The sequence below is a fragment of the Macaca thibetana genome, chromosome 11 (assembly GCF_024542745.1).
Source record: "Macaca thibetana thibetana isolate TM-01 chromosome 11, ASM2454274v1, whole genome shotgun sequence".
Classification (NCBI taxonomy): Eukaryota; Metazoa; Chordata; class Mammalia; order Primates; family Cercopithecidae; genus Macaca; species Macaca thibetana.
In genome coordinates, this window is record NC_065588.1 from 76,474,399 (window position 1) to 76,498,468 (window position 24,070).

The window sequence follows — 24,070 nt, forward strand, 5'->3', positions numbered from 1 at the left end:
GTAATTTATATTAGGCAGAATATTTATGTATTTAATTTAAAAACCATTCTTACTGTATATAAGCAGATGGTTTTATGACCTTAAGTAAGTTTCTTAACCTCTATACCCTCTAGTTTACTGAACTATAAAATTGGAGAAATAATAATACCCACTTTATAGGGTTATTGTGAGTGTTGAATAAGTTGATGTACATTGCTTAGAACAATCCTAAATAACCTGATTTATTATTATTACCCCAATTATTACTACCAGTGCTGTCTGGACATTGGAATCAGGGCCCACTCATGTGGCATTGTTGTCTAATGTTTGTATCTACTTTTTCTTTCCTAGAAGGCAAATTCTTATTAATCTGATTCTTAGTGATAAGGACAATATGTTTATCTCTGTCAGTTGGATACAGGGTATCTGTTTCCATTGACCTCTAGAAGATTTATCTAGTTCAGCAGAAGCCTAATCTTACTTCTAGAGAGCCTTTGAGGTCTATAGCTATTGAATTTTCTGAAGTGAGCTTTACTTCTTTATGCAATGTTTAAAAGTCATGCTTTATTTTCAAAATCCAGGAGGTTGATATCTATCTTGAGTCTCCCCAAGAAATTGTCTCATCCTTGTGAGCCCTCCTAAAGCAGTTCAAGAGAGCAGTTAATTTGCCTTTTCTGTTGAGGGTATATTTCTGCAAGCCCTTCTAATAATGGATTTTAAAAAGCACAAATTGAGCTTCAAAATTTTACCTATTGAATATAGTTCCTGTATACAAAGGTGCCTAAGTCTGGCAGGAGGTTTTGTGCAAACCCAGATTCCAGAATTCTGCAAGGGTTCTTACTCGGGCAACGAGCTCAGAACAAAGCAAAAGAAGTTCTAATATCTCTGCCATTTGCATTATTAGATGTGGTCCATACATTCTTTAGTGTGGTGACATACTCACAAAACAAGTCAGGCAAAGGAATTTTACTACTTACAGATAGACGGCAAGAATCAACAGAAGCCTAGGATTCATGGTGAGCCAGTCCTCTAGGCTCAGAAAAGCCCAGGGTGAACTGAATCTTGTCTGCACATGCTCCATGTTGCACTGCAGTTGAGGGACCCTGAAAGCAGTCTGCTCTGGATTTGATACTTCAGGTGCAACTGGAATCACTGAGCACACACTTTGCAGGACATCCTGTTGGGAATGGCAACAGATCCTGGATTGTTTCAGAAGATTCCTCCTTACCTCAGGATAACTCTCAGAATATTTTGCAGTTGTTTTTAGAACTGCAAGTGGGAGAGAGAAAGCAAGGAGAACCAAGGGGAGAGCTGTCCTCCTGCACTGTGCTCTTGAGAAAAGGAGCCACTGACACATCTATATAGCATTCCATAGAGTGGATGTGATTTGCTTACTTCAATTTACCTACATTTGACCTTTCCAGGCCTCTATTTCCCCTCTGCTCTAGAAATCTGTGCTCTTAGAACCAGACCTAGTAGTCCTATTTGAGGCTTAGCACGTGGCATCATCAGAATATCAGAAGTCAATCTTTGTGGGCTTCTGAAACCTAGGAAACTCCAGGAGCCTATTGTAGTCTTGGAACCAGTCCTCTTTCAGGATGCATGGGACCAGTAACTCAAGTTCAGCAATTACTTAAGTCTTTAGATACATAGATGCTTTCCAAAAAGACTTATTTTCCTTGCTATAATTTGGAATTGAATTCTGTATCCAGAGTCCAAGAAACATACCTGCCTCCTGAATTTTCTGTCTTAAGAGGTTCTCTTGTTCAGAGATATCTTTGAACTGCTACACAAGGACTTCTCTATGCTGTGGGAAGGGGAGAGTATTAGCAGACCTTGCAGGAGAAAAACTTCAATCAAGGGAGATTTTAGAACTGTATGCATGTATTTTTCAAATCCGCCCATGTATTTTGTATTCAAAAACTACTTATCTGGTACAAGGCAATGTGCTAAGTTTTGTGAGAAAAACAACAGAATATTCTTCCTAGATTTGAGTTCATGAAATGTGTTTGGTCTTGTCATTTTTCTAATTGTTTGAACTTGCCAAGTTTCTTGGCTGCTGTGAGACTCAATTTCCTCATTTATAAATTAGAAATAATATCTACTTAATAGGGTTTTTGCAGGATAAAATAGAATAATGGACGGACAATCACTTTGCAAAAAGTAAAATTCTAAACAAGTGTTTGGTATTATGATGTGAAGACAGATGAAAACCCACTACATATATATATATATATATATATATATATATATATATAAAAAGAATGCTTTGAATTTTCCTCAGCCTCCTCCAACCCCTTGCTTTTTTAAATCTTTGGAAGATAGGTGTACATCTAGATATTTAATCTGAGCATGTAATGCTTTGATCACCAAGAAATAACAGTGTTTTTTTCTTCAGTTCTGTCTTTCCTGTAGCATTGTCGTCAAAGAAGGGTCAAACCCTAGGAGGGTTCATTTAAGAAATTGTTAGTTTTTGGCCAGGCGCAGTAGTTCACACCTGTAATCCCAGCATTTTGGGAGGCCAAGGCAGATGGATCACCTGAGGTCAGGAATTCGAGACCAGCCTGGTCAATATGGCAAAACCCCATTTCTATTACAAATATAAAAATTAACTGGGCATGGTGGCGTGTGCCTGTAGTCCCAGCTACTTGGGAGGCTGAGGCACGAGAATCACTTGAACCCAGGAGGCAGAGGTTGTGGGGAGCCGAGATAGTGCCACTGTACTCAGGCCTGGATGACAGAGCAAGACTCTGTCTCAAAAAAAAAAAAAAGAAAAGAAATTATTAGTTTTCAAGCTATGTATTAAATATGCACACAATCTAAACTTTATTTTTTCCCAGAAATCCAGACAGCAGTGCCTTACAGGAGGATGTGTGAATGGAGATATGAACCTTGTGCAACACCCTGTTTTAAAACCTGTAGTGACCCTGAAGCAGTAGCATGCGAATTTCTTCCACCGTAAGTAATGTTTATCAATCAGTGATCAAAGTCCAGCCTTAGCAAATTCTGTTTTTAGTTAATTTTTTCAAGATTTAAAAACAGCCATTCTGAAGTTGTATATGTTATTAATTTCACTTAAATCAAGAAGTAGTTATTGAACGTCTACTATGTGGTAGGCAATCTTCTTGCTGCTGGGGAGACAATACTGAACAAAATAGACAAGTATTTGCCCTCATGAAGCTTCCATACTGTTGGATTGAGCAGAAAATAACCAAACAAAAATGTAAATATATAATGCAACATATTGTTATGGCGGATATGTGTTACAGAGAAAAATAAAGGAAGGTGAGGGAGACAGCATAAGGCGTGTGTGTGTGTGTGTGTGTGTGTGTGTGTGTGTGTGTGTGTGTGTGTGTTTGCTAATTAATATTGGTGGTCAGGGAAGAGCACCCTGACAAGGTAACATCTGGTCAGAGATCTAAATGTAGTGAAGGGGCTGGCCAGGTGGATATTTGGGGAAGAGTCTTTAATTTGAGAACAGTGCAAAGGTCTTGTAGTGGGAATGTGTTTTGTGTTTGAGGATCAGCAAGGAGGTAATAAGTTAGAACAAAGTGAGCAAAATGGAGAGAAGTGGGAGATGAGACCAGATGATAATAGTAGTGGGCAAATCATATAAGGCTTTGTACCTGTTGTAAGGACTTTGCCTTTTACTGTAAGACAGAAGACATGGCTGTTAATGGTTTTTTGAAAAGTATTTTACAAGGATGGCTGTGGTTTTGACTTGCATCAAACAACTGCAAAATAGTTGAGTTGCATAAAAATTGATGTTGACTCAAATAAACAATAACTAACTAGACTTTGTCTTTCAGTGATTCAGTAACTTCCATTTTTCTTTTTTCTTCCACTTCACAAAATTTAGAGGAGAATAAGAATATCATATGCTAGTTAAAAGTTTTATTACTCAACTTCATTTTATGAAACAAACAGTTATATAAGCTAAGCTGTTTATGTTTTAAAAAAATCACTTGTGAAGGAGGTATCCAGGAGATGGCTAAATGTGTTTCATTAAACCTCATTAAGACAGAAGTTAACTTTTCTTGTCTTTAAAAAGCGTTGCCTGGATTTGCCTCCAAGAACAAGGGTCTTCTGAGCAGCATTTACCTTTAGTGCCAAGTTAGTTTGTTTCCATCTGGAATGAAACGAGACCTTCAACACTTTTAGTTCAAATTCTTTACAGACGAGGCAATGGAAATGTTTTTAAAATATTTAAATATATTAGTTAAAACTGCTAGTATATTCTAGAGGCAGACGAGCAAGCCTTTTTATAGCAATATCTGTATGAATTCTCTGTAGTATGTATTAATACAATAATTAGAGTTGGTTGCACCTGAAGGATTATATTTTTTTCCTTTGATTTAGAATAAATTGAACTCTGAGCCTTTATTGGACATAGGAAAATGCCCTCTCAGTCATTATTTTGTCTCCATTCCTTTAGCAGAAAAGCATTCTCATGTTCCTTCCTGTCTTTGGCCCACAACATGGCCTCTTGAAATTTGAGACTCTTCCTTGGCTTCTGTGCTCCAAACAAGGACTGGGGATTCTTACCAAGGCCAGATATCCTAGGGCTTGAAATAGAATCTCTTCAGGCTCTTATACAACCATGTCGTTCCAGAGCACTGCCCCAGATTTGGGCACAGGTCCTAATATTCTTGAAAACTATAGCTTCTGCTCCTTCCTTTCCCTGTTCTCAAAATAACTACAACCATGTTCATCCCTTCCACCTAGAGATCACTAATATCTTTTCAGTGAGTTTAGGATTAATAACAGGCAGGGAGACCACTGAAGATGCTGTATTTGTTCTACAAACACCGTCAAGGCAAGGATAGTGTCAAAGAACATGCCAATCTGCTTGGACGTGAGGGGAGTATAAGAGTGGAAAGCAACAGTGTAATCAATACAGGTTGAAATCTCAATAAACTGGCAAGGTGCCAGGGTTTATGCCTGTAATCCCAGCACTTTGGGAGGCTGAGGCAGGCTCATTGCTTGAGCCCAGGAATTCACCATCAGCCTGGGCAACATGACGAAACCACATCTCTACAAAAAAATAGAAAAAATTAGCCAGGCATGGTGACACATGCCAGTAGTCCCAGCCACTCAGGAGGCTGAGGTGGGAAGATCACCTGGGCCCAGGAGGATGAAGCTGCAGTGAACCAAGGTCATGTCACTAACTGCAGCCTGGGTGACAGAGTGAGACCCTGTCACAAACAGCAACAACAACAACACCACCACCACCACCTTAATAAATTATTCTTGCACATTTCCACTGACTCGTGGAACATGGCCTTAGTGTGCCCCAGACATAAGTGTATGGTTCTAATATTCTGTGTTCAAGTTCTGCCTTAATCTTAATGCTATTCTCTTATCATCCTCTAGCTTGTGATTTTATAAAATGAAATATAATGGGTTGGTAGCAGATGGAGCAGTTCTTAGTGCTTGACAAGGGTATATAAAAGCATTTTAGGAAGAATATATCTTAGTTACATATGTTAAATATAGTCCTTTTTTTTTTGTTATTTCAAACTTTTTTTCACTTTGATTTACTCTTTTTCCATGTAAAGGGTTGAAGGATGCTTGCCCTACTGCCCTAAAAATATGATCCTTGATGAGGTCACCCTCAAGTGTGTTTATCCAGGAGACTGTAAGTGTGAACCTTGCTTAATTTACTCTGAAAAATGATACGCTTGCATATTTTTTCTCTGAGGCAAGTGGTTGTAAACAAGTTTTAGACAGACAACTCTCATAAGATTATTCTTCAATATCTCTTACATAGCTTTTTTTCTAATTACTTTTTAAATCATGTAGATCTTCCACTAACATCTCTCCTGTTTTCTCTTTTCCAAAACGTTTTCCTTGATGCTAAAGAGCCCTGTATGAAATATGTGGGTCTCATTTTAAGCAAATATAGTTTTAAAAAGAGCATCTTTGTTTCTTTGTAGGTATACCTGTGATTCCCACAGAACCAACATTAATGCCACCAACTAAGCCAACTGTGCCCATGTTTACAGGTATTGTTACAATTTTAGACAACAAAAGTAGCACTATGTAATTTAAGTGTTGGCACGCTTATCACAGCTGCTATTGTTAATACTATTCTATGGGCTAGGAAACCCAGCAGTCGCTTTTGCTTCATTAAGCTTATCCATTGGCTCAGCAAGCCATGTTTTCTAGAACTTCTGGCCTCAAAGGATTCTCCTGCCTGAGCCCCTCCAAGTACTGGGATTACAGGAATGAGCCACGCCGCACTGGGCTGCATGCCTCATTTTCTGAATGGTTTCTGCATTTGGTCCACCTCATTCTTTTCAGTTAGTGTAGATTCCTTGGACTTCCCTCATATCTAAAAACCTAAATTCTACTCTTAGGTTTGATTAAATCCCACCTAGATTTTCACAGTGATTAAATTGGCTCTCATGAAACATAGACACAAATCAGGGTTTTCTCTACTGCGTCCATTTCCATGTTTGAGTTCTGTCTCAGGCTCTGGAGGAGGCATTCTGGGTTCGTAACCTTGCTTTCCTCCCGCACTGTGAAACTTGCCTCAGGGAAGGATTTAATAAATCTACTCACAGCGAGGCTCGACAAACTTAAGGCATTATTCCTCAAGGTATTATAATGTAGGCCAAGTTCAGATATTTATTCTTTCAATTTATTTGACAAGCTTTAATTGAACACCAATTCTACCTGGCACTGTCCTGGCCCTCAGTGAGGAGGTATGATAAACAAGTCACAGCTCCTAGCCTAAAACTGCTGATAGACCAGAGGCTATTGCAATCTTATAACAGGGGTAAATACAAGCAGCCCACAGGAGGGCCATCATGTTTATTTTGGAGGTGTGGCGTCAGAGGTTAACTGAAGACAGGAATTGGGTAGGCTAAGAGAAGGGGGAAATATGTTCCTATTTGCAGCATGTGCAAAGTCTGGAAGTGAGAGAGAATATGTCACATGAAGGAATCTTAAGCAGGTCCAGTGTATCTTGAATGTGCAGTTTGAGGGGAATTGTGCTGCAAGATAGAGTGGAAGAGATTACCGGGGACAGGTCACAAAGGACTCATGGTAAGAAACTGGATTTTTAAAAAGGTATTAATAGCCTCACTATAACCATCGCTAGTAACACTGCTTCTCTGGTTAGCTACCATTTGAGTACTAATTATATGCCAGGTATTGGATTAAGCATTTAGCATACATTTAATCCTGAAAAGAGCCCTATGAGAGAGGTGTTACCCCTGTAGAGATGAAGAATTACTATATTGTTGTGAAATTTTAGGCATCAGTGAATTTAGTATAATTTAGAGCATGCTGTGGGAGAGGGTGGAGGTACTTCACCTACATCATTCAGTTTATAAGGGGAATAAGTCTGTGAAATAAGATTGCATGTTTTAATATCTGGGGCATAGACTGTTAATTATTCTAAGTATTGCTCTCTACTTTGAGCTCTCTTATATGCCCCAAATTAATATTCAACATATATCTCAAATGTGTAAAATGATTTATACCACCACAATCTATATGCAGAGAACACAAACTATATTTCATTACCCTCAAAGATAAGAAAAATAAAGCTATTTCTACATCTGTTTGCAGATGTCATGATCTTAGGTTATTCTAAGGGATCTGCTCAAACCTATTAGCAATATCATATGAGTTCAGCAAGGTTGCAGAATACAAGAGCAATACGCAAAAATCAATTGTATTTCTATATACTAGTCATGCACAATCTGAAAATGAAATCAAGAAAACAATTGCATTTATAGTAGTATCAAAAAATAATAAAATCCTTAGAATGTATGTAGCAAAAAAAGTATAAACTTGTACAATGAAAGCTATAAAACGTTGATAGAATAAAGAAGCTGAAGAAATTCCATATTCATGGATTGGTAGAGTTGTTAAGATAGCAATACTCCCAAATTGTATTTATAGACACAATACAATCCCTATCAAAATCCCAGCTACTTCTTTGCAGAAATTGATGTTAACCCTAAATTCATATGGAAGTACAAGGAACCTAGAACAGCCAAAACAATCTTGAAAAATAACTAATTTGGAGGACTCATACTTCCAGTTTCAAGACATACTATAAAGCTGTAGTTATCAAGACAGCTTGGCCATTGTAAATCCACACCCAGATAATGTTTGTAAGCCTTTGATGATTTTAGATAACAGTGAACTCCTTCACTGTTAGGACCACTGAACTTCCCAGTCATTATAATTTTTTGTTTTATTTTTTTTTTGAGATGGAGTCTTGCTCTGTCACTCAGGCTGGAGTGTAGTGGCATGATCTTGGCTCACTGCAACCTCCACTTCCCAAGTTCAAGAGACTTTCCTGCCTCATCCTCCCCAGTAGCTGGAACTACAGGCGTGAACCACCGTGCCTGGCTAATTTTTGTATGTTTAATAGAGACAGGGTTTCGCCATATTGGCCAGGCTGGCCTTGAACTCCTGGCCTCAAATGATCTGCTCACTTTGGCCTCCCAAAGCTCTGGGATTACAGACAAGACCCACCGCGCCTGGTCAGAAATATTAAAAGTTTTTAAAATGTCATTGTGGTATGCTGAATAATGGCCCTCCAAAAATGTCACTGCCTTAGTCCCCGAAATTTTTGAATATATGACCTTGTATGGCCATTCATGTGGCTAAATTAAGGTGCTGACTGGCTTATGCCTGGATCATGAGATGGGGAAATTATCCTGGAATATTCATGAGGCGCCAATGTAATCACAAATGTCCTTATAAGAGAGAGGCAAGAGAGTTGGAGTCAGGGAAGGTGATATGACAACAGAATCAGAGGAAATAAGGGGAAAGGAAGGAAAGGAAGAAGGGGAAGAGAGAGAGAGAGAGAGATTGATTTGCAGATTTCGTGCTGTCGTTTTGAAGTTAAAGGAAGGGACCATAAGCCAAGTCCAGGTAGTTCATAGAAGCTGGAAGAGACCAGAAAGCAGAATCTCCCTTAGAGCCTCTAGAAGGAATGCAGTCCTACTGATAGATTGATTTTAGGACTTACTGTGTTTAAAAATTAATTAATTAATTTTAAAAATTGACAAAGAAAAATTGTATATATTTATTATGTACATGTTGTTTTGAAATATGTGTGCATTGTGAAATGGCTACATTGAGCTCCAAAACGGCTAATACACTGGTGTTGTTTTAAGCCACTAAATTTGTGGTAATTTATTACAGCAGCAATAGGAAACTAATGAGGTTATTTTTAAACACTATCAACTCTGGGCACTGCAATTATGGCTGAGAATAGTTTCAGCCATTCGTTGTGGCTCTTCTGCAATCTTTCGGACTGAATATTTTAGAGATAGCTCTGATATTGGCACCTTAGAAGGTGCCTCACAGATGTGTTTACCAATCACATCTCCCATTTTCATGGGTCACCCCTAAATCACACCCATCAACTAGGGTCTCCACATGGTCCACATCAGCATTTATTCTGCTCGCAAGGAACACATTCTTAAGGTTCACCAAAATCAAGGGGTCAGCCTCGTTACTTATTTTCAAAATGTAACAAAAATTTTAACTCCTGAGGAATGGTTAGTGATACTATTAATATTTTTTTTACCTGTTCGCACAATTGTGTTGACACCATTAAGAAAGTGAAGGTGGGCCGGGCGTGGTGGCTCACACCTGTAATCCCAGCACTTTGGGAGGCCCTGGCAGGCAGATCACGAGGTCAGGAGATCGAGAGGAGGCCATCCTGGCTAACAGGGGGAAACCTCGTCTCTACTAAAAATACAAAAAATTAGCCAGGCGTGGTGGCAGGCGCCTGTAGTCCCAGCTACTTGAGAGACTGAGGTAGGAGAATGGCGTGAACCCAGGAGGCGGAGCTTGCAGTGAGCTGAGATCTCACCACTGCACTCCAGCCTGGGCGACAGAGCGAAACTCTGTCTCAAAAAAAAAAAAAAAAAAAAAAAAAGGAAAGAAAGTGAAGGGGTTTATAGAATGGTGATTAAAAGCCAAATTTCTGAAATCAGAATTCATTTCCAAGTTCAAATTCTGTCTCTGCCACTTAACAGCCTTACTTCTCTACAGCTTAGTTTGTTCATCTGTAAAATGCCGATACTATTATTACCAACACCACAGGATTCTAGAAAGGAATACGTGAAATAATCTATATAAAATTTCTTAGTACACTTTCTGTCACATATCGATTCCATACAAGATAAATACATTCCACTAATGAGGATTACCTTTTCATTTCTGACAGTTATGGAAATGATTACTCCATCAGAAATCACTGTGTTTGATATGCTAACACCAACTACAGGCTTGGAATGTGAGGTATGACTGAGCAATATCTTGCAGCTCTTTGTCATTTCCATATATCATCCACTCAAATTACTGTGTCAATGTCCAAATGCTACTAAACTTTTTTTTGGTATGTTCTCTAGTCTATCCTTGCTAACAGATAATAAGAAATATGCGTTTCATTGGAACAATTGTAACTGATAAGATATTTCTTATTAATTAGCTTCTAGTCACACTAAGAAAAACAAAATTGAAATAAGATCTTAAGTCTTAAGTGTTATTCCTTAATGAAGAGTTATCTAGTATGGATTTATCTGTGAATCAGGCATTCATAAAATATTTATTAAGCATCTACTCAATGTCAGTCACTGTGCAAGATGTTAAACATACACTGGTAAGCAGAAAAGGTAAAAGTCATTGGCTCCTAGAGCTAGTAGTTTTCTCTCCTAAGACTTGGGCAGAGATCTTCTTATTTCAAACATACCATTTGCTCTGATAAACTAATTATTTATTCAACCAATATTTATTTGGCACCATTTCTGGCCAGGCACTATTCAGATCCTATGGAAAAAATGTAAAAGTAGGCAAACATTTCTGCCTTTCCAGAGTTTACGTTCTATTGGAATTTCTGAGATAGCCCATAAGCAAAATAAATGAAGTTATATAAAATGTCAGAGGTGCTGGTCAGGAGAAAAATAATACTATTTTTAATAAGATGGTTGGAAAATCTTCACTGATAAGGCGACCTCTAAGCAAACGATGTGCAAATTTGAGAGAGTGAACCCATGTAGAGGACTGGGGCAGCAAAGTTCCAGGTAGAGGGACCAGCAAGTGCAAAGGCCTTGAGGCAAGAATGTACCTACTGTATTAAAAGAATGACAAGGAGACAAGTAATAAGAAAGGAATAAAATAGTAGACAATAAAGTAGATTATGTTAGACCTTGTGTTGTCAAGACTGTGGCTTCTGTTCTAAATGACTTGGGAAGGTGCTGTATATTTTTGAGTCAAGGAATTACACCATCTGAGTAGTTTCAAGATCATTTTGGCTGGTGTATTGTGGGTAAGGTGTAAGGAGACAATATAACTGGTTAGGAGGCTATTATAGGAATTTAGGCCAGAGATGATGATGGCCTGGTTCAGGTGATAGCAGTGAAGATGGTGAGAAGTACCTGGATCCTGGATATATTTTGAAGGTAGAGGCCACAGACCTTACCGAAAGATTAGCTGTGAAGTGTGAGTAAAAGGGAAGCCACAAAGATTCTAAAACTTTTGCTTTCAGCAACTAAAAGGGCTGGTGTCAACTAGGATGGAGAAATCATGGGAAGTGAATGTCTGGAGTGGGTATAATCATGAGTTTACTTTTGCCATGTGAAGCTTGAGATTCCTCACAGACAGCAAAAAGCTGTGGTCATACAGATTTGGTGGACATACATGGAGTATACACAGGTCATGCTAAGAAAAAATTTTGGGAATTCTCATCAGATAAATGGTATGAGACTGGGTGAGATAATAAAGGGAGTACAGATAGAGAAGTGAAAAGGGCCACTGCAACTTTCATAGGTTGAGAGAAGATGACAGACATGCAAATAATGTTAACCAGAGAAATAGGAGAAAATGTTGGAGGCTGCAGGTGATCTGAAATCTAAGGAAAAAAGTATTATAAGGAAGGTGGAGTAAAAAGCTATACTGAATGTATTAATAGGTCTGAGATGAGGTCTGAGAACTGATCATTGGATTTAGCAAGGTGAGTTGTTGGTGACCCTGTTAAAAAGAGTTTCAGTAGAGTGGTAGGTCTAAAATCCTTTGGGTGGTTTAGATGTCTGTGAGGTTTTCTTGTAATTGCTTTCATTTTTCTGGCTAAATGAAAAGCAAGGTCAATACCTGAGAAGTGATACAACTTTCACAGAGAAAATTTTGGAAAATTGGACTCTTAAATTTTGAAGTGCTCACTTAAGAGTCTTATTATTTAGAAAATTAGTAATTTCTCTTAACCTTATTGTTAAAATCAAATATTATATTGGATTGATAGAAACTGATCCAAAAGATTTAGGGAGAAGCAAATAAAAAAAGATACTTTATTAGTGTATGGTATGTAATAGGTGGTAAATAGTTGTTAATTTTTATTCTCAAATCCCTAGACATGCAGTAGAGTATTGGTCAAGAGTACAGATTCCTGAGTAACAATGCCTGGACTGAGATGCTGTCTCTACTATCTTCTATCTGTGGGACCTTGGGCAAATTACTTTAACCCCCACACTGTTTACTCATCTATAAAATAAATATGAAATAATAGTATCTACCTTACAGGGTTATGAGAATGAAATGGGTTAATTAGAAAATGTCTAGTTTAGCATTGCTATAATTATTACCATAATTTAAATGGAATGTGATTTATAAACTTTGAAACACCTACCACTTATTTATTTATTATTTGTTTACCACATTTTAGTTTTATTTATTTATGATTATTTGTTTCAAACTATGACATTTTTTGAGTTACATATAAGTTGTGAATTCTTTTATTTTTAATTTATTTATTATACACGCTGTTCTAGTGCAGTGATCTGTCACTGCAAGCTCCGCCTCCCGGGTTGATGCCTCCTGAGTAGCTATATAAATTTTTAGTATGAAATATCTCCTTTGTGATAGATTAGGCTTAAGTTGTGATTTTTAAGTTGACATTAATGGAAGTTATATTCATAGGCTAGCTTTACACAACATAATGTGAAAGGTCAGCTGTCATTTTATAAATATGCTTGCAAAAAAACTAATCTAGGGAATTTAGGAGAACATTGCTTTCCTCAGATGTTCGAATATATGGGTAATCTAATACACAATCAATATTAAGATAAGGCTTACATTAAACACATATTGAATATTATAGAAAGGGTACATCAATAAGAAGTTGTAGTGAAATTTTAATTCTTTATCTTTCAAAAGTTTTTATATTTAATAAATGTACACATGGGCAATATTAATGTGAAATTTAAAAATCAATTAAAAACATTAATTGAGAATGGAAAAAAAACCCCTAATCTTTTTTTATTAACAGCCTCAGCAATTTGATCCTGTTTATAATTGTAGCCAATACATATGCCTTAATATGGAATGGCAGTTATACAACTGGTCTCTTAATTGCCCAAAGGAGGTAAAAATGCCTGACTGTGGTTTCCGAGGAAGGCCAGTTCAAGTGAACAGTGATATCTGCTGCCCTGAGTGGGAATGTCCTTGTAAGTTTGCATTTCTTAAGTGATGATCTTTTTTTTTTTTTCCCAATCTGGAGGGAGTGTTACTTTTTTGAACCTTTCACCTCATCAAGCCATAGTTATTGTTTTTGAGTTTTCTTTATTGGATTTATGATTTTGGCTCAGAGTATATAACAGTATAGTATCATAGTATATATGTTGTCAGCCATAACAAGGCTAATTTAACAGATTTTTTTAAAAAGTGCAATTGTTACTAAAAATGCAGATAGTTAGTAGACTAAATCCACTTTCTACCATTTTTGTAGGTCGGTGTTCCATGTTGTCAGAGCTGAGCATTATTACATTTGATGGAAACAATGCAGCATTATATAGCATGGCTTCTTATATCTTAGTAAGAATTCCTGGTGAAATTATAGTTGCTCATATTGAAAAATGTTCCATGAATCAGGTGGGTCATAATTCATTTTTGCAGTCATTTTGTTATAAATCTATAGCTGATGTCTATTACAACATCAAGGATTCTCATAGGAGGAGGGACCTCAAGAACTCACTGAGATACTGAGATCGGTCTTCTGATAATGTTTCAGAAACATTTCTGAAAACCTTTCATATCAATCTATTTAGAGGCATATAATATTAATCCAAATAATGTTTTAAAAAGTCAAATAATGCATTTAAAAGTATTTTCTTTATTTTTTTCCAGAATGGAAAATCCTTAAAAAAGCTAGTGAGTATTTGCAAAGTGTTTAGTATATTCATTCTGTTTGTCACTACAATTATGTTTAACTCTGTAAAGTTTTAATTTTCTTCAAATTAAGGCTCCCTCTGGAAGAATCTCTGGACTTTGTTTTAAGAAGTTAAATGTGACAACATCCATACATAAAATAATTGTCAGTCGGTTAGCAAGAAAGGTAAGAACACTAAGTTAAAAGTTTTTATCACATTAGATGAAAATAAATTATATAAACAGTTATTTCCAATAAGAGGGAAAATTAAGCATATCAATGGAATTTAATTGTTATTATATATACTAATCATTTCATGGACAATATAAAATGTGTTTCTTAATATTATATTTTATCTCAATAATGTGCCAATTATTGCAAATATTTTCCCCTGTGAGGTTAACTGCAGGAACCATGTTAAATACACTAGCGACTGGTGAGATAATGTGATTGACCAGTCCTCTTTTTGTCAGAGTTAATATCACGTTTCAAATCAGACAGAGTGGAAAAGATATGAAGGAGAGGGATGATAATGTTGAAAAGTATAGTAGCCAAGAACACCAGAATAAAGACTGTTAAGAACAGATGGAAGGAGTGCATTTGAAGTATTGACATAATTAAGTTTTTGGTAAAAATAAGATAGCTAAAATAAGAAAAAATATGAAAAAAAAATTTAACTTTTTTGAAATAAATTGAAGAAGCACAATGCATTATAAAAAAGCAATGCATTATAAAAAAATGAAAGGAGCCTTTTGCTTTTACAGGAAAAACTCTTATCCCATATGTTTGCCAAACAGGAGTGAGTTATGAACTCAGTGTTTCACTCAGTTCTAAGTCATTCTCTCTAAAATATGAAAAAAAATGTGTACAGATTTTTCTTAATATGGCTGAGGTACTATGCACTTTCTGGAAATAATTCCACCTGTTAGCATAGGTCCATAGATTCTAGACTGAAAATAATATTAAAATGAGCCTAAAAATGTAAGAAGATATTTAAAAGGTTTAATTAAGTAAAACAAAATATATAAATAAGGTACTTTTTAAAAATGGTAGCATTTGCGTATACCTTTGAGTTTGATGAGGTTGATATACTTAAAGGAAGTGGGTGAGAAGTAAACACAAAGCTGGTCAGTGTCATTATTTGTAGCATTTGGGTGGAAGGACTTATTTTTGACCCCAGATGAACTCATCACTGGTCATTCACTGGTCAGGCACTGTATTCAGCTAATGATGAGTTATTTTTGAAAATCACTTAGTGAGAGTTTAACATGAAAAAACCACATAGGTCCTGATGTCAAGTAACATATACTTGTGCATGATTTGCATAATGTAATTATCTGCTGATTAGAAAGCAAGAGGAGGTACAGTGATAGAATTATGACCAAGATATCATAGAAATAAAAAGAAGAGTAACTTAATGTTTTATAGTTTATAGGCGAGTCGAACAGGTCTTTTTTGGAGGAGGTCACACTTAAGATAAATCTTAAAGAACAAGTAGAAAGAAGGAAGAGAAAGAGAAAGTATGTTTCAGCTCAAGGACAACAGTATGAACAAGATATAAAAATGAGAAATTGAATGGTTGGTGAGGCATAGCTTCGAGAAATTTCCTGCTAGTTATAGCTCATGGCTTCATGTCATTGCCATTATTTAAAGCACTATTTTTCAAAGTATAATCATTGGATTGCCTACATTAGTATCACCAAATACCTGTATAGACTGTCTATGCTTATTTAGTACATGCTAAAAATACAGTCTATAATCCAATGCAAACCTGGAAAGTCGAATCACTGGGAATCTTGATCTTTAACAAGCCTGACAGATGATTGTTATGAACACTGCAGCTAAGCAAACAATGATTTAGCAGATCAAGGAAAGAATCCAGATTAAGAAAAACATCCAGAAAATAACATTATTATCTTAAATTCATATTAGAAGGATGGTGTTATTAATATAAACATAAATCGAAGGAAACAGACATAAAAGCATACATAACATAAAACAGTTAAATTTAGAGGAAAAATGAAAGGCAATGACATTAGAACAAATACTGACTAGAGCAAGGCACAGCAAAGGAACAATAAAAGAACTTAAAGGTTCTGAGAAGTTGTGGCAGCAGTAAGAAATACTTTTTTAAAATTAAAAAACAGTTTACATTAAATCAGAATAAAAGAATAATCTGTATTCTCCTAATTTGTATATTTAAGTAAACATTTCTTAACAGTTGTATTTATGTTATTCTAGGTAGACGTGGATTCCATTGTTGTGCCTTTGCCATTTTCAAGTCAGGAACTGTCCATAGACGATTCTGGTTCAATGTATGTAATTACTACTCCAGCTGGACTAATCATAAAGTGGTCTCATCTTACAGGAATCATAGACATTCATTTTGGCCTCCGATTTAACTTGTCATCCTACACAGAAGGACTTTGTGGTGAGCGCTGCCCTTCAAATCTTGATTTTTGTCTGTTATTATTATTATTTTTTTTCTATTCACGCTATACCATTTTGGGCCCTGTTGCCCCATTTTTCAGATTTGAGATGTGATATTAACTTTCAGTTCCCATGTAAATACTGAAGGAAGCAATGATTTTTCCATAAATGCACTAGGAAGCAGGAAATAACACTTCAATTTGGGTATTTTATGAAAATATATGCTTACTGCTATTACTACGATGCTGTTTGTGTTTCCACTAGCTTGTCTTTATTAGGCATTAATGAAGCATCAGGCATTATTTTACATATTTTAATTCACTTAATTTTAAGATCTAGTAAGTAGATAATAGTGTTATTTCAATTTATAAGTGATACAAATGAGGTGTAGAAAGTTTAAAGGCTTGTGTATCTTTGTTTCCTCTTAATTTTTTTAAAAGTTTGAAATCAGAGAAAACTCGTTTAAGTCATCTTGAAAGAACACAATGTTCAGAATATTTGTCCTAGTTTTATTATGAAATGCAAGGCTTAGATATACCATTACATCTAGGTTTAATATTGTAATATATTATGCAGATACATAAAGAGTTTTAAGTCAAAGGAAACAAATTAGAAATATCTGTAGGTACATAATGAAATAAAAAGAGTACCGGCTCTGGTGTCTGCTAGAAAGTTGAACACAGGTTATTATCTTTACAGCTTTGTGCTCTTAAGAGAATGTCAGTTTCCTCATCTTTAAAAGGGGACAGTAATGTCTATTTTCAAGATTGTTTGGATTACATGTGAAAGTTAATGTAAACACAACACATAAATACACACAGTCAATAAATGTTGATTTAGTACAAATATATCTATTTTTAATCTCAGTAAATCTTAGTTAAACAAAAGTTTATGGATCACCTTCTGTGTGTCTGACATTACCCTTGATGCTGACAACTCAAAAATGAGTGGCTAAGTCCTTGCCCTCAACAAATTACACAAAATATCCACAGTTCCTGTTTTAAAATGTACACATTTATTGGAAATTTTTGCTAAAATGGTTTTCTTAGTTCCTCACTTGTTTACAGCATGCTAAACATAGCATAAATTTCTATGGTGACTTAAGGTTATTATTTGGAAATAAGCATTATTGAATATATACTTAATTTAGTATATATATGTACTAAATCAGTAGTTATTATTGAGTAATAACCGAGACTGAAAATGCATGTTTTCTCCTATAACTTATCACTGTTGAAGGGTATTATTTCTGTTTGATTTTTATGTTTTTTATCCTTCTCTACTATTAGCTCTTGCTTTCATGTAGACAGCCACTCTGCTAGCTGAATTCTTAACTAAGTGCTACAGAGAGAGGGCTAGGATTACCTTTTTGCTAACCAGGGCTCATTCCCTAAATTCCTTGACCTCCACAATGAGAGAAGTATGCTTAATTAAAGGGAAATCTGGGTGCTGTCAGGATCACTAGGCTGGGTGCTGGCTGAAAAGCTTCTGGTGAGTAAGACTGTTATCCAGAGTCTGAAAACTGGAGTGAGAGGCTTATATTGACATCTCATTCTACACAGCACTATGAAGTCTGGAGTGGTGACTGAAGTTGCAGTGAAAACATATTTTTACTTGCAATTGCCTTTCTCTAGAAAAGTTTAGACTTAAAAAATAGTAGCTGCTTTACAATGTAGTTCACTTAATTTTTTTAAATGTTTAATTGCACATAGTACCCTGTGTATTTACAGAAGTGAGGCATTGCAACCTTTATTCATCCTGATATATCTCCTTGGGTGTAGGGAAAAGAAAGAGAGATCGGACTGTTACTGTGTCTATATAGAAAGAAGTAGACATAAGAGTCTCCATTTTGTTCTGTATTTGAGATGCTGTTAATCTGTAACCCTACCCCCAACCCTGTCCTTGCAAGAGACATGTGCTGTGGTGACTCAAGATTAAATGGATTTGGGGCTATGCAGAGTGTGCTTTGTTAAACAAGTGCCTGAAGGCAGCATGCTTGTTAAAAGTCATCACCATTCTCTTAATCTTAAGTACCCAGGGACACATACACTGCCAAAGGTCGCAGAGACCTCTGCCTAGGAAAGCTAGGTATTGTCCAAGGTTTCTCTCCATGTGATAGTCTGATATATGGCCTCGTGGGAAGGGAAAGACCTGATCGTCCCCCAGCCTGACACCTATGAAGGGTCTGTGCTGAGGAGGACTAGTGTAAGAGGAAAGAAGGCTTCTTGGCAGTTGAGATAGAGAAAAGCATCTGTTTCCTGCCCATCCCTGGGCAATGGAACATCTCAGGCGTAAAACCCGATTGTATGTTCTGTTTACTGAGAAAGGAGAAAACCACCTTAGGGCGAAAGGTGGGACTTGCTAGCGCAATGCTGCTCTTTATGCCCTAAAAAGCTTTATGGAGATGTTTACATATGCATATCAAGGCACAGCACTTTTCCTTAAACTTATGTCACAGAGATCTTTATTCATATGTCTTACTGCTGACCTTCTCCCTACGATGATCCTATTATCCTGCCACTTCCCTTTTTCTAAGATGGTAAAGATAATGATCAATAAATACTGAGATACTGAGGGAACTCAGAGACCGGTGCCGGCGTGGGTCCTCTGTATGTTGAGCACCCATCCCCTGGGCCCACTTTTTCTTTCTCTATACTTTGTCTCTGTGTCTCATTTCTTTTCCCAAGTCTCTCATTCCACCTAACAAGAAACGCCTGGAGGTGTGGAGGGGCAGGCCACCCCTTCACTTGGGGATTAAGATTTGATGTTTGAAGAAAATCTTTATTCATATATTTTATAGCCCAGAGTCTTGGGAATTAAGAAAAATTATGTCTTAAAGTAGGATGGGATTCAGGTAAGGTATGATTATAGATCTGATCTCATTACTTTCCTGGCTCTGCACTGCATTTGATGAAGAGTAAGCTCATCCACAATTTGACTTTTCTCCAGGAAGATAGAGGCTGCAGCAGGTCAAGGCATTATAGCTATCAACAGGTCATGTTATCCCAAGGAAGGGAAATTGCCTGTGTCCTAGAATTCCCAGTTCAAGTCTTGAACTTGATCAAAGTTTTCCCTATTTGAATAAATTTATGTGCCTAGGTGACTACTACATGCTTGCTGGTTTATGCCTGGATTACCTGGAACAGTTGCTGATGCAAGGGAGTGAAGATTACCTTTATGTCAATCAGAGCCCTCACCTGGAATGATGTCCTGCACTAGGTGATGGAGCAGTGATAGCTCCTGAAAGAAAAATATTTAATATTTTCAGGCATAGTTTTCACAGGGAAGTGGAAGCCTGGGAGCAGATCACCAAATATCCATTACTGTGGGAAGTACCTTGCCAAACTCAAAAACTAGTTACTAAGTTAGAAGACGGTGGTAGTAATGGAAGAGTATAGGAGCAGAATGAATGTCTTCTTTCTTAATCTTCTCTGATCTCTTCATGTATCTTGACTTCTAGGCTTTTGATATCTTTCTTATTGGGTTATGGCAGTTAGTTGTACACGATTTTATCAAAAAATCAGAACATAATTTAAAAAGTTCTTTCGATGTAAGAGTTCAAGGATACATAAACTTGGCACCTCATACAGTAAATCATTCATTCATTTAAAATCTATTATTTAACTGATTTAGTTGTGCTGTCTACACTGGTTTAAGTTTTATTTTTTCTAATTGTCACATATTCTTTCAAGGAGTTTGCAATGAAGATCCAGATGATGATCTAAGGATGCAAAATGGCACAATTATTACAAATATGGAAGACATAGGATTATTTATTGAGAGCTGGGAAATTGAGAAATCATTTGAAGTAACAATGAGAAGACCTGTTAGGAATTGTACTGAGCATGACTGCAGCCACTGCATTGAGTTATTAAATAGAAGAATTTTCATTCCATGTCATGATAAAGTAAGTTGGAAGCAACCATAAATTATACTTTCATGTTAGATATGTTAAGAGTAAAAGCCAATACGTTACTCTTCTTGCTGTGATGTTCTACTGAAAACAAAACCCCCAACCTTCTGTCAGTATGCTTTGGAATTCAGAATCACTTATTGTTTATAGGCTTACAAGCACAGGAAGGATAATTTTATTTCTTTTCTTTATGCTTTGTTAGAAATATATCTACAGCTTTCAAAAAATGAAAATTTGTCCTATGAATAAATATCTCGAAGAGACAGAGATCAATGATGTTTGATAATCCAGTATCAAAACCAATACAGTGAGGCTTTAATCAATTCCTTGTGATCCTGGCTTCTTAGGCATATGCTTGTAATAGAATCTGTCACTCACTCAATTTACTTGGTCTTTATTAGTCTCCAACTTTCTGAGTTTAAGTGATTAGTAGGCATTTTAAATAATCTATATTGTCAAAATGATCCATCATTAAAGACAAAGGACAAATACAGTATTTTGTGAATCATTTAACTAAATTTAGTGAGCATCTAGTACATAGAAATCACTGTGTTAGATTCCTGTGATAGAAAATGAAAAGGACGCCTAGTAGGAAGTGAAGTCTGTGAGCAGATACATTAAAATATACATTATGGAGATATATAGGAGATAGGAGCCCAGGTTTAGAGAAAACTTTATGGAGTTTTAGATATTTTTTCTTTTTCTTTCTTTCTTTTTTTTTTTTTTTTTTTTTTGGATGGAGTCTCACTTTGTCACCCAGGCTGGAGTACAGTGGCACAATCTCGGCTCACTGCAACCTCCACCTCCCAGGTTCATGCCATTCTCCTACCTCAGTCTCCCAAGAAGCTGGGACTGCAGGTACATGCCACCACATTGGCTAATTTTGTATTTTTAGTGGAGACAGGGTTTCACTGTGTTAACCAGGATAGTCTCGATCCCCTGACCTCGTGATCTGCCCACTTCGGCCTACCAAAGTGCTGGGATTACAGGCATGAGCGACCATGCCCAGCCCAGAGTTTTTGATCTTTGAAGGGTTTAGAAGTATGAGTTTGCCAGGAAAGAAGAGGGAGGGATGGAGTTCCAGGCAGAGATAACAATGCAATGGCCCCTCAGTATCTGTGAGGGGTTGGTTTCAGGACCCCCACAGATATCAAAATCCTTGGACACCCAAGTCCCTTTCTAAAATACAGTATAGTATTTTCATATAGCCTGTACAATTCTCCCATATATGTTAAATCATCTCTAGATTACTTATAATACCTAATGCAAGATAAATGCTATGTGAATAGTTTTTACACTGTATTGTTTTTTACATTTTTATTATTTTTTATTCTCGTATTATTTTATTTTATTCTTGCTTTTATTTTTTTCTTGTTTCTTTATTTTATTCTTGTTTTTTACTTGATTTTTTTTTAGGGGGTTGTACTTGTCTAACCTGTATTTGAGGTTGTAATGTCACAGGCATTTGAACTGTGGGTGGAGAAGTTGATGGCCATTATGGTTTAGGCTCTGATGGCCCCAATTATTTTATTTTATCCTTGTTTTTTTACTTTCTTTTTTTGAATATTTTTGAGAGCTTCTTTGGAGGTTCTAGCAGGGGAGTGCAGCTACTCTTATACCCTTGACTGAAGGCTGGTCCTCTGTCGGGGATGGGCGTCTTTTTATGTCCGGAATTGGTGGGTTCTTGGTCTTGCTGACTTCAAGAATGATGCCGCGGACCCTCGCGGTGCGTGTTACAGTTCGTAAAGGCAGCGTGTCTGGAGCTGTTCATTCTTCCCAGTGGGTTCATGGTCTCACTGACAGAAGTGAAGCTGCAGACCTTCGCGGTGAGTGTTACAGCTCTTAAAGGCAGCGTGGACCCAAAGAGTGAGTAGCAGCAAGATTTATTGCAAAGAGCAAAAAAACAAAGTTTCCACAGTGTGGAAAGGCACCCCAGCAGGTTGCTGCTGCCTGGGTTGGGCAGCCTCCTTTTATTGCCTTACCTGGCCCCACCCACATCCTGCTCATTGGGCCATTTTACAGAGAGCTGATTGGTCCATTTTGACAGAGTGCTGATTGGTGTATTTACAAATCCTGAGCTAGACACAGAGTGCTGATTGGTGCATTTATGATCCCTTAGCTAGACATAAAAGTTCCCCAAGTCCCCACCAGACTCAGGGGCCCAGCTGGCTTCACCTAGTGGATTCTGCACCTGGGCTGCAGGTGGAGCTACCCACAAGTCCCTAGCTGGGCCTGCACTCCTCAGCCCTTGGGAGGTTGATGGGACCCAGCACTGCGAAGCAGGGGGTGGTGCTCCTCGGGGAGGGAGGCTTGGGCCTTGCGGGAGCCCACCGTTGGGGAGGTTTCGGCATGGCAGGCTGCAGGTCAGGAGCCCTGCCCCGTGGGCTGGTGGCTGAGGCCCAGCGAGAATTTGAGCGTGGCACCGGCAGTGCTGGGGGACTTGGTGCAACCTCAGCAGCTGCTGGCCCAGGTGCTAAGCCCCTCACTGCCCTGGGCCAAGTGGCACCAGCTGGCGCTCTGAGTGTGGCACCCACCGAGCCTGCGCTGGTGCCGGCGGGAAAGTGCCTGCAGGAACTTGTGCTGGCCTGTGAGCGCCATTCACAGCTCTGGTTCCCGCCCGTGCCTCTCCCTCTACACCTGCCCAGAAGCAGAGGGAGCTGGCTCCGTTCTGGGCCAGCCCAGAGAGGGGCTCCCACAGTGCAGTAGCGGGCTCAAGGGCTCCTCAAGTGCTGCCAGAGTGGATGACGAGGCCAAGGAGGTGCTGAGAGTGAGGGCTGCTAGCACATTGTCACCTCTCACTTTCAACCAAATGTGCACCTTCAGGAGGGAGGTACATGGAGCACTGAGGGAGGAAGGGTACACTTGTCTAGTAAGCCAGATCAGCCAAATCAACCCGGGCAGTCAATGGGGTGACAGATGTCGCAGCCAGATATCTCTCATGTGGGATTTTCTGAATATTTTTCATCGATGGTTGGTTGAATCTATGGATGTGGAAACCCTGGATAAGAAGAGCTGATTGTATGTGCAAGAGAAAGTATTGTTTAAAGGCCATGTGAGGAAAACATTGAAAGAGTTTGGTGCAACATCTATGAAGGGAAGAGTCAGGGAAGGAAAGCAAGGGAATTGTCAAGTCAGGAAGGAGCTCACTGTGCTGCCCTGTGCATTCCCTGAGGGAAAAGACAAAAGTATGAAGTCATGGGATAAAAATGGCATGTCTTTTTGGAGCTTCAGTTTTACATGGAGATTTGGATGCAAATAAGTTTTCAATGTTCACATTTTTTAAATGCATGCACATAAACATGAAGAAATAGCAAATACTTTAAAACTCATTGCAGTGCCACTTTAGTCTGTCTTTTTAAAGCATCATGATTTTTTTAAATTGCATTTTTAACTGGGAACTTGAAAGGTTGATTATATCAGGAAACTTTCAGCTTGACTATTCAAGGCATAATGAAGCAACACAGGATACCATTTAGTCTGTGATGGCTTCCACTTTTCTCTTAAAATCCTCCAGTATACAAAAATTAGCTGGATGTGGTGGCACACATCTGTAATCCCAGTTATTCAGGAGG

At 37.6% G+C, this 24,070-nt stretch overlaps 1 protein-coding gene across 1 annotated transcript in view; it reads left to right on the forward strand.

Annotated features, from left to right (window-relative positions):
* The window catches only part of OTOGL (otogelin like), a 165,044-nt gene that overhangs the window by 107,035 nt on the left and 33,939 nt on the right, over positions 1-24,070 (forward strand). The window contains exons 34-43 of the mRNA XM_050749267.1: positions 2,820-2,937; positions 5,538-5,617; positions 5,916-5,984; positions 10,184-10,257; positions 13,277-13,454; positions 13,736-13,878; positions 14,134-14,157; positions 14,249-14,341; positions 16,397-16,586; positions 20,278-20,492. Of these exons, the coding sequence (XP_050605224.1) occupies positions 2,820-2,937; positions 5,538-5,617; positions 5,916-5,984; positions 10,184-10,257; positions 13,277-13,454; positions 13,736-13,878; positions 14,134-14,157; positions 14,249-14,341; positions 16,397-16,586; positions 20,278-20,492 (1,184 nt within the window). The remainder of the gene's footprint in view (positions 1-2,819; positions 2,938-5,537; positions 5,618-5,915; positions 5,985-10,183; positions 10,258-13,276; positions 13,455-13,735; positions 13,879-14,133; positions 14,158-14,248; positions 14,342-16,396; positions 16,587-20,277; positions 20,493-24,070) is intronic.